Genomic DNA, 11,394 nt, shown 5'->3' with positions numbered 1-11,394 from the left:
GAGTATTACAGGCATGGAAAGCCAAAACACTCTGCCAAAAAAAATAAAAAACTAAATGAAAGATCTCCGTGAGTGAGATCCCAGTGAAAAGAACATGTCATCAAAGAAGGAGGTACCTTTTTCTGAAGGGAGGAGAGAACTTCCACTTTGACCATGGCCTTGTCTAAATATGATCAGAGTTGGTGAACTCAAAAGGCTTCCATAGACTTGGCAACTCATGACAAGAGCCTAGGGAGATTACTGAGGCCATAAACAAGAGTGTGAATTTGTTAAGTCAACAACAGGAGTCACTGTGCACTTACTCCTCATGGAGGATCTCTGTCCTTAATGTGCTGTACATTGTGATTTAATGCTATAACTAGTACTCAAACAGTATTTTTCACTTTGTGTTTCTATGTGGATGCAAACTATTGAAATCTTGACTTAATGTATGCTAAACTGATCTTCTGTATATAAAGAGAATTGAAAATGAATCTTGATGTGAATGGAAGTGGAGAGCGAGATGGAAAGGGGAGGGTTGCGGGTGGGAGGGCCGTTATGGGGGGGAAGCCATTGTAATCCATAAGCTGTACTTTGGAAACTTAGATTCATCAAATAAAGTTTAAAAAAATTAAAAAAAGAAACCCTACAGACTAGGAGACAATGGCAAGATATAGCCCAAGTTCTAAGAGAAAAAAGTGTCATCCAAGAATATTATGCCCTGCAGAACTCTCATTTGTGAGTGAAGGTGAAATAAAGACATTTCATAGCAAACAGAAACTGAAGAATTTGTCACCTCTCATCGAGCCCTGGAAAAGAAGTTTAAAGTTCGGTTACACAAAAATACAAGAAAACATGGTCATCAATATGAAAGAAGGAAGGCGGTGCCATAGCTCACTAGGCTAATCCTCTGCCTGCTGCGCTGGCATCCTGGGTTCTAGTCCCGGTTGGGGTGCCAGATTATTTACTGGCTGCTCCTCTTCCAGGCAGGTCTCTGCTGTGGCCCAGGAAGGCAGTGGAGGATGGCCCAAGTGCTTGGGCCCTGCACCTGCATGGGAGAACAAGAGGAAGCACCTGGCTCCTGGCTTCAGATTGGCGCAGCGCACTGGCCATGGCGGCCATTTAGGGGATGAACCAACGGAAGGAAGACCTTTCTCTCTTTCTCTCTCTCTCTCACTGTCTAACTCTGCCTGTCAAAAAAAGAGAATATACCTAAGGGAAATGAAATTGGCAAATAAATGAGCTATCTGCATCTCCATGTTCATTACAGCTCAATTCACAATAGCTAAGACATGGATTAATCCTAAATGCCCATCAACAGAAGACTGGATAAAGAAATTATGGCATATGTACTCTGTGGAATACTGCACAGTAGTAAAAAAAAAAAAAAGATGAAATCGGGTCATTTGCAACTAAATGGAGGAATCTGGAAAACATCATACCGCTTGAAATAAGCCAGTCCCAAAGGGACAAATGTCATATGTTCTCCTTGATCTGTGAAAACTAACAGAGCTCGTAAAAGAGAATCTCTAGAAGTGAAACTGATACTATGAGAAGCAATGACTTAATAGGCCCTTGTCCTGACTGTCAAGGAACAGGTTAATATTTTATTCTTTAGTATTTTCTTACTCTTCTTAATATCATTGATCGATCTCTTTACAACTTAGGTGTTTTAACTATACTTAGGCATTTAAGTCCAATAAAAATTGATCCCTGTAAAAATTAAAGTGGGAATAAGAGAGGGAGGAGATGTAAAGTTCAGTACATGTTCCCAAGGATTAATCATAGGGGTAGAGCTAAAAACCTGCCATGGGACTCCAAATCACATTAAGTTGACAGGTACAAATGACATCTTACTAGTTGAAGGAATAGTAGAAGTTCATAACTAAACATACAGATAGGATTAAGTGTCAAAGGAAACTTGAGAAGCAGGACACACAGCAGACTCTTAGAATGACAAATGCTCCAAACAGCACTTTGGCCTCAGAATCAGCCCTTAAGGCATTCGCATCTGGCTAAAAAGACCATGAGAGCTTTTGAGGTATGAAAAGTCAAGACACTGTGGCAATAAATGACCTACATGAATGATCTCTGTGAGTGATATCCCCATGGAAAGAAAGGGTCATCAAAGAAGGAGGTATTTTTCTCTGAAGGGAGGAGAGAACTTCCTCTTTGATTATGGTCTTGTCTAAATAATTCTGTAGTTTGTGAGCTTGAGAGAGTTCCACGGCCTGGGCAGCTCACGACAAGAGCCTTGGGTCATAAATAAGAGTGTCAATTGTTAAATCAACAACAGGAGTCACCATGCACTTTCTCTCCACGTAGGACCTCTGTCCTTCATGTGTTGTACTATGAGAATTAATGGTAAAACTAGTCTTCAAACAGTACTTTATATGTTTTGTGTCTGTGTGGGTGCAAATTGTTGAAATCTTTACTTAGGATAGAGTTGATCTTCTGTATACAAAGATGATTAAAATGAATCTTAATGAAGAATGGGATGGGAGAGGGAATAGCAGATGCGATGGCTTAGGGGTGTGAGAGCGTCTGTGGAGGGAAGAATCACTGTAACCCAAAAGTTGTGCTTATGGAATTCATATTTATTAAATAAAAGTTTTCTATTAAAAAACAAAGTGAATGAATTCCACACATGACTCTGTTACCTTATTCCAGAATCCTGAGCATACAGGCAATGGGTGGCATTGGTGATGGTTTAATTAGTTGGGTTACTACTGCATGCATGGATATACTGGATTGGGTTCCTTTTTCCCAGATTTGCCCCAGTGTTGATGAGGGCATTTGGGGAGTACATTGGAAATCAATCAGCCTCTCTCTTTCTTACTCTCCCTCTTTCTCTATTACTTTTCTATTATTCTCTATTACTTTCCCTCTCTCTATCTGTAACTCTCTGTCCTTCATATAAATACATGTCTTTATAAAAAGAAAATATAAATACTTTTAGAAAGGAATTCTCACTATTTAAGGATCTTACTATTGGTGTGTATTATCTTACTATTCATCCATTATTAGACATGAAAATAGATATGTGATTAATAAGTCTTCTTACTTGAAACCCTTGGGAACATATGGCATCTGGTCATTTTGGCTAATTATAGAGAGAATCCCATTTGCATTTTGTAGATCTTCTTCTCACATAGTATTGGTAGTTTTTTACAGCAGCCAGAGGGAAGCAGGCCAGAAGCCTATGATGATTTCACATTCTCTAAGTCAGATGACTTGTTGTCTAAGTGTCCATTACCCTTGGAGGGACTTGTGGAAGGAACAGCAGGTTAGGGACACTCCATTTTCAAATCTTTCTTAAGACAGGTTTTAATGAGTTCTTGAAGATAATTGTCTAAGTGTCAGTTACTCCTTTTGATGGAGATTGTGAAAGATGTTTAAGAGGAAGTGTTAATGTTAGGGTTTTGGTTAGCTGGTCAACACTGATGAGCTCTCTGAGTGTCTGGGATCAAGATTCAGGTGGGGGTTTACACCTGAAGATACATATCAAATTGTGAGAATTGGCAATGAATGAATACTGGGCATGGCATAGGTTCAAATACTATTGTAGAAGTGACCCTATGCAGGATGACTCTGTAGATGACCAGGACGTCACATCAGGACTTCTGCAGAATGTGAACCATGAGACTGGACAGTCTTTGAGGCTTCAGTGTCTCTGAATAAAAGATCAACAATGTTGTTGGAGTTACTTTTCACTCTTTTGCATCGCTCTGATTCATGGTCATGGGAATGGGAAATCTGGGAAGTAAGACAGAATAGTTGCTGGTCCCTTGTGTCTTTATTGCTGCCTGAACCTCAGGATGCCATTTGTGACAAGATGTTGGCTCTCTGCAATTGATCATTGCTAATCTAATACTCAAGGGCAAATTTGTGATGTAAAGATCCCCATTTCAAGACACGTGCCTGTAAGTAATAAATAGACACTTAGAGAAGTGCAGGGAAAGTAATTTATTAAGAAAAACGTTGAAACCTTTACATTTTACACTAAGATTAGGCTATCCAGTAGAGACGATGGAAACCACGGTCAAATGATGGCCAGATTTCACAATTCACATTCCTTCACAATTTGTGCCTAAAATGAAAATAGAAAGGTAAAAGAGAGAGAGAAAAACTGAGTTTATTCATACTGCTCCTAGAGACAACAGGTCACCACCAACCAGAAGTCACTGAAATTCTGCTTTCAAAAAACATTATGTAAAATTAGAAAGCCAAAAAGCAGGGTGTATGAGAAATCATGGCATGAACTGATGGAATTTTCACCAACAAGACACATTAGGTGACAGCCTTTCTAAAGTAAGTAAAATATAAGGGACCTCCAAAAGCTCTTACTCAATAAATATAAAAATCTGTCTATTATAACATAAAAAATTTGAAGGCCTACCTAGGATTTTTGTAATATGCTCTTGTGGATGAGATCCTGTATACTTGTTAGAGGACCCAGGTGTATCATTCAAGTTTCAAACAGAAGGGGTAGCATTAAGACCAAGACAAGGAGCCAGCAGTGCCAGCATCCCATATGGGTGTAGATTCAAGTCTCCATGGGAATTTTGCTTCAGGACTCATGAACTTCTCAGCACTAAGGTTCAACATTTGTGGGCATTTGCACCTGAACTGACTATCTAAAAGCAGGATCAGACAGGATAAGAGACATCTTTACCATCAGGTTTTCTGATAAAGAGATATATTTGAAACCGCAGGAGACTAAGCAGCAATGCACACATTGAAATCAAGGGAGTTAGGAGGAGCTGGGAGAGAATCCCAGACCACCAACACATGATTGGACAGAAAATAAGTCCAGTCTCCTCCTTTCAGTCTGGCTCACTGTCCAACACACCCAGCATCCACATGCAAGTCTCTAAAGTGACTAAATGCCCTGGGATGGTGGTGTTCATCCTCAGGACAGCTCAGATGCAGGAAGGAATGAGAGCCTGAGCTTTCAACATCATTGCTTCGATCTCAGAATGTCTTCTTGATTGGTACAACAAAGGATGATGGCATCTGAGGAGAGGCATGCAGGATCCCAGGATACCACGTGTAGCTGAGTTTAATTTAGCAGGTATTCTGGTATCTTCAACCCTATGCTGAGGACATTAGCAAGGCAGGTGTTCTGACTACTGGGCACCACATAGAACAGCCAGTTGACATCATGCCTTGTGTTGTGACCAAACAGGATCTCTATGCATAAAGGAGAATGAAATTACCAGCACTGCTGCCATGAGCTGTCTTTTTTCTAAGGCGATCTTATCCGTGCATTCCTTCAATTGCATTTTTGCCTCAACAGCTTCAGGAGGTGCATTGTATTTTGCTAAAGCTAGCCGAAAAGCAGATTTTGTGGCCAGTAAACAGGCTGTGCTGTCAGCAACAAAGGCTGGACACGCTGCTGCATCAGCTGGAGAACAAGAATAGAAATAGAGTTTACATATGACAGGTCTTCCCCCTGCCCAGGGCTCTCTAACATCAGACAAAACGAGATCCCCAGAGTTTCTTCTTTGCAACCTGTAACTGTGCTAATGACAATGGAAAACCCTTGATGTTGTAATTTCCTCTGAATTGCATACCGAGTGACAGAACTAAGACCAGAGAAGCAGTTTCTTCCACACTAATTCAGTTTTGGTATGTATTCTAGTAGGCATCTACTGCTTTCCAGGGCTTCTCGCCTTTGCTGAAATTCCCTTTCAGTATTTGAGAAAGCTCACGTGTGTCTGCACATTGAGTGACAGCTTAGCAGACATGGATTCTGGAGAAAGAAACTTTAGGATGATCAAATTTGGAAGTCAAAGGAGGTGGCAGATTCTTATCATAGATGTGCATAGATGTGCAGTGAGAGTAAATCTGGAGGGGAGTGTGTGAAATAATTAGTATCTGAGCTGGGGATAGTCTGAGGCTGGATAGGAGGAACTCAGTTTATGCCATTGGGTGTAGATGAACTAAAAATTAAACTTCAAAGAGACAGAAGCATTCTTTCGACATCAGAATCTTCTGCAGTAAACAGTGATTTGTCTTCTATTTTACAGGATGTTGAAATCCTTCACAAGAATGAATGGAGGGGACTCTATCTCATTCTTGCCCTACCAGAAATTGTGGGCAGATCTGGAAGAACTTTTTGTGCAGAACTTAACTTCTCTCTCCTTCGAGATTTTGTACTCACTTTGCAAACATAATAACCTTGACTGTTGAATGTATTCCAGATCACATCAAACATTAGGTGGAACATTGAAAGAAAATAACCAAAGAGAAAATGCTGGAGCTAGGAGTGGGCTCAGAAAGTGAGAGGATAAAGTGGGTTTCAGAGAACCTTGGATCATTTCCAAGGGTGTGAAGAGATGCACCATTTTGTATGTTGAAAGCATCATCAGAGTTAATTCTACAGAAAGAAAAGTCATATAGTGCTAACCTGTACAGTAAATCTACCGTGGGTTGAGCACTCTTAGGAAATCTGGAATTCTCATAAATGGCTCCTTTGTTCCTTAACCCATTGGAACTACCTTACTCAAGAGATTCAGACACAACTGGCTCTTCTCAGACTGGACACTCTACACAGTTCATTACAACTATAACACATAATGACTGAATTTAGGACTCTGTTAGGGGGAGAAAAATACCTGATCATTACAGATATTATCTTCATGTCTATAATGGGACTCATGACATCTTTAATCTCACTGCATTCTTACTCATGTTGTGAGCTAGAAACTGAAAGGATAAGAGGAGACTGGAACACAGTAAACATTTGGCTCAAGGTCAAAAGGCTGAAAAGTGGTAGAGTTAAGACTTACACTGAGACTTCCCACTATACTCTGCTGCTGTCAAAGTTCACACACCAGCCAAGGAGTCATGCTCCTATCAATTTCCCAAAATTTCCTGTAATGGTGTTCTTGTCAATTTTCTGGATATGGGAAAGTTTACTGTGAACCTTGAGATGTTGGGGGCTATTTCACTAAACTGAGGGGAGACTTTGGAACTGTGATCTGTTCCAGATCGTATTCCCACATCAAATAACATCACTTGCTGTGAAGAGAAGGCTTTTACCATACTCACTACAAATGATACTCACCCTCATAGCAGCCAAGGGCCAGAGCGACCAGCAGGAGAGGCACCAGCAGCTTCATTGCTTTGAGCTCTCAGCTTTAGAGAACTGTGAAGGATGGTTCTTCCTGCAGGGAATGTGGAGAAGCAGGAGCCCAGGGCTATTTGTACCTCGTGAGCCTTGTGAGTTCTGCCCACAGAGGCCTGTGGGAGGTCACAAGACCTGGCTTCCAGCCATTCTTCCTCAGGCCGGGTAGATGATTTTCATCAGTATGAGTCTGCACACCTCCCTTAATGTACACAAGATGATAGCCTGAGGGAACACTCTGCTCTGTCAGCTAGAAGTGTATTAGAGTGACAACGAAATGCTAGGTTTGGAATAGTTTGCTTTTAGGATTATGATTTTTGCACCTTTCTTTTATCTGTCCATGCAGAGGCCCCCGTGTTCTCTGAGAACAGTAAGTGATGGGCAGAGACTACAGGAAACTGCATGTTTGTCTCTTGGTTCAGAAAGAACAGACATACAGAAGACCCCATGTTGTCCCCCAACCTCTCATTGTGTGACAGCTGATCTGGTATGTTTCACTTGCATGCTGATGCACAGTGAACAAGAATATTCTTTTCCCTGTCTCTCTTTCCATCACCACTATATCCACTCAATTCCCATACAACATGGCTTAAATATCTCACTTACAGAGACTTTCATGGTGAAAATAATTTCCTCCCTGTTTTCACCAGCCTCAGTCCTGTCTCGGGTACGTTCAACACAGGTGATGTTGACACATTGCATGGATTCACATTTTCATTCCAGGAAGAGAAAATCTGATGAGTGATATTAACCAGTCGACATAGCAGGAAGTTGTGAGGGCCTCTACCTCTCACAAACATTGGTATAGATAATTCACAGTCTAGAATCATTTATGAAGAACTAGAAGCTATATGAAAGGCATGTGAGTAACAGGAGATATTAACTTAGACTCAGCAAAATAGTTTCTGACCGCTCTTGCACAGTATGCTCCGTAGATCTTGCTGTATCACAGGACAGGAAAGACCTCCTGCTCCCAGCTTCACTCAGGCAAGGGAAGATACCAGGTCTCATATTAGTGTGCCAACATAGCCTAGCTGCTGTCTTGACAGTCCTGGAGCTGTGGTATGTCTGAAATAGTCTGGTCACCTATGGGAGAATGCAGGTAGTGACATTTTGTGATGGACTGCACTGATCTGTGCTTGTGCTTAGTGTGGTATGAGCTTTAAAATCTGAGCTCATATGCCTCTTGAGAAATAAATAATTGATCCCTATATCTACCACCAAGCTTCTTTCAGATACTTAAAGAAGCTAACTGAACATTGAACATGCTGCGAATGATAGCACAAATTGAAAAGAGTATGATGGAGACAAAAGAAAGATAAATGGTCGCTATTAGAATGGAGTAGGAGGGGGCCGGCACTGTGGTGCCACAGGTTGAAGCCCTGGCCTGAATCGCTGACATCCCATATGGGCGCTGGTTCTAGTCCTGCCTGCATTTCTTCTGATCCAGCTCTCTGCTATGGCCTGGGATAACATTATAAGATCAGCCAGGTTCTTGGGCCCCTCACCCACGTAGGAGACCTGGAGGATGCTGCTGACTCCTGGCTTCAGATCGGGGCATTCCTGCAGCTGCAACCACCTGGGGAGTGAACCAGCAGATGGAAGACCTCTCTCGGTGTCTCTACCTCTCTCTGTAACTATGGCTTTCAAATAAATAAAATAAATATTTACAAAAAAAAAGAATGATGTAGGAGAATGAATGGACAGATTACAACAAAGGTACAGGAAAGGCCATTATTACCATTATGTTGTGTAGAAAACATGACTCATTGTTCCAAGCCTTGAAAATAGACACAATGCGAGTCGGCACCATGGCTAACATGCTTAATTCTCTGCCTGTGGTGCTAGCATCCCATATGGGCACCCAGTTCAAATCCTGGGGGCTCCTCTTCTTGTCCATCTCTGCTATGGCCCAGGAAGGCAGCAGAGGATGGCCCAAGTGCTTGGGCACATGCACCTGCATGGGAGACCAGGAGGAAACACCTGTCTCCTGGCTTCAGGTCTGCAGAGCTTGCCCACCATAGCAAACATTTGGAGGGTGAACCAGCAGAAGGAAGATCTTTCTCTCTGTCTCTCTCTCTAACTGTCTAAAACTGCCCGTCAAATAAAAAAAATGGAAAAGGTTGTTTAAGAAAAAAGAACATAACACACAATTATTCTTAGGTGTTTAATTTCACTGAAAAGTGATCCCTGTTAAATATAAGAGTGGGAATAAGAGAGGGAGGAGATGTACAGTTCAGCACATGCTCAATTGGACTTGCCCCAAATGGTGAAGTTAGAAATGTGCCAAGGGATTCCAATACAATCCCTTCAAGGTGGCATGTACCAATATCATCTCACTAGTCCAAGTGATCAATTTAAGTTCACAACTGATAATTCTGATAGGTCTAAGAGTCAAAGGGATCCATAAACAAGACTAGTGTCTGCTAATACTAACTGATAGAATCAAAAAGGGAGAGAACAATACAGCATGGGAAGTGGGATACACAGCAGACTCATAATATGGCAGATGTCCTAAACAGCACTCTGGCCTCAGAATCAGCCCTTAAGGCATTTGGATCTGGCTGAAGAGCCCATGAAAGTATTTTAGGCATGGAAAGCCAAGACACTCTGGCAAAAAGAAAAAGAGGACCTAAATGAAAGAACTCTGAGAGTGAGATCCCACTAGAAAGAACGGGCCATCAAAGAAGGCAGTACCTTTCTTTGAAGGGAGGAGAAAACTTCTACTTTGACTTTGACCTTGTCTGAATAAGATCAGAGTCGACGAACTCAAAAGGCTTCCATAGCCTTGGCAACTCATGACTAGAGCCTAGGGAGATTACTGATGCCATAAACAAGAGTGTCAAATTGTTAAGTCAGCAACAGGAATCACTGTGAACTTACTCCTCATGTAGGATCTCTGTCCTTAATGTGTTATTCAATATGAATTAATGCTATAATTAGTACTGAAACAGTATTTTACACTTTATATTCTATGTGGGTGCAAACTGATGAAATCTTTACTTAATATATACTAAATTGGTCTTCTGTATATAAAGATAATTGAAAATGAATCTTAGGCCAGTTCCGCGGCTCACTAGGCTAATCCTCTGCCTTGCGGCGCCGGCACACCGGGTTCTAGTCCCAGTTGGGGTGCCGGATTCTGTCCCAGTTGCCCCTCTTCCAAGCCAGCTCTCTGCTGTGGTCAGGGAGTGCAGTGGAGGATGGCCCAAGTCCTTGGGTCCTGTACCCCATGGGAGACCAGGATAAGTACTTGGCTCCTGCCAATGGATCAGCGCGGTGCGCCGGCCGCAGCGCGCCAGCCGCAGCGGCCATTGGAGGGTGAACCAACGGCAAAGGAAGCCCTTTCTCTCTGTCTCTCTCTCTCACTGTCCACTCTGCCTGTCAAAATAGAAAAAGAAAAAAAAATGAATCTTCATTTGAAGGGAATAGGAGAGGGAATGGAGGTAAGGTTGCGGGTGGGAGGGAAGTTATGGTTGGGGGAAGCCATTGTAATGCATAAACTGTACTTTGGAAATTTATATTTACTAAACAAAAGTTTTTTTTAAAAAAAGAAAATAAACACAATGGAGGAAATAGTAACGATAACTATGTACTTTGCATGATCTTGAGGTCTCATTGTGGGTTCACCCTGTGGAGGATACCATGGAAGCCATTAAGTGTATCAGGCAGATGATATATTTGATGTCCCTACACTTTCTGTTCAACCCAAGTGTCAGTGAATCTTTATTCTAAAGAAGTCAGTCTATCAAACTAGCAAAAAGCATGTCATTATCATATTTTCTGAAAATAAAAGGGAAGATGTATTTGAAAAACTGAGTGAGTGGACTAAGTGAACGTTATATGCATATTATGTAAAACAGAGAAATAGAAGTTTATCAACTGTGAAACTATCACACATGAAAGGAATTCAAGTTAACTGAAAGAATAGCCAGCACATAAGAATTAATCAGTCTCTCTAGACAGACTATTAACATGACATATGCTGAATAGGAAAAACTATACTATTGGTGACAGTAACAACAACCAAACTAAATATAAATATGAACATATTTATGAGAAAATCATGAAATTTGACTTGTGGGTAGGAGAAAATCATGAAAGCAAAGTCATTCACCCCAGGGAATCATTAGATATTTGAAGACATCAAATATTCTGAAATTATTTGACAATCACAGCTGTGCCAATCAGAATCTAAATAGTCTGATTGAATGCTTAATGTTGGACTCTCTGAATTGTGGATTGTGCCTCACAATTAGAACATATTGATTGGTTGATAGGTG

The 11,394-nt window shown here is 41.3% G+C and overlaps 1 protein-coding gene across 1 annotated transcript; it reads right to left on the bottom strand.

Annotated features, from left to right (window-relative positions):
* Positions 1-3,934: 3,934 nt before the first annotated feature.
* Positions 3,935-7,151, bottom strand: LOC149128278 (secretoglobin family 1D member 2-like). Its single transcript, XM_089302862.1, has 3 exons — positions 7,052-7,151; positions 5,199-5,386; positions 3,935-4,069 (listed from the first exon to the last, which is right to left on the bottom strand). Exons 1-3 carry the CDS (start codon positions 7,104-7,106, stop codon positions 4,040-4,042), a joined length of 273 nt encoding a protein of 90 aa, XP_089158988.1. The 5' UTR covers positions 7,107-7,151; the 3' UTR covers positions 3,935-4,039.
* Between the last annotated feature and the right edge of the window lie 4,243 nt (positions 7,152-11,394).

Source organism: Oryctolagus cuniculus, chromosome 1 (genome assembly GCF_051225735.1).
Source record: "Oryctolagus cuniculus isolate XC-2025 breed Fujian yellow rabbit chromosome 1, ASM5122573v1, whole genome shotgun sequence".
Classification (NCBI taxonomy): Eukaryota; Metazoa; Chordata; class Mammalia; order Lagomorpha; family Leporidae; genus Oryctolagus; species Oryctolagus cuniculus.
The sequence above is the reverse complement of the archived record's forward strand: the minus strand, read 5'-3'. Positions and strand labels throughout refer to the sequence as shown.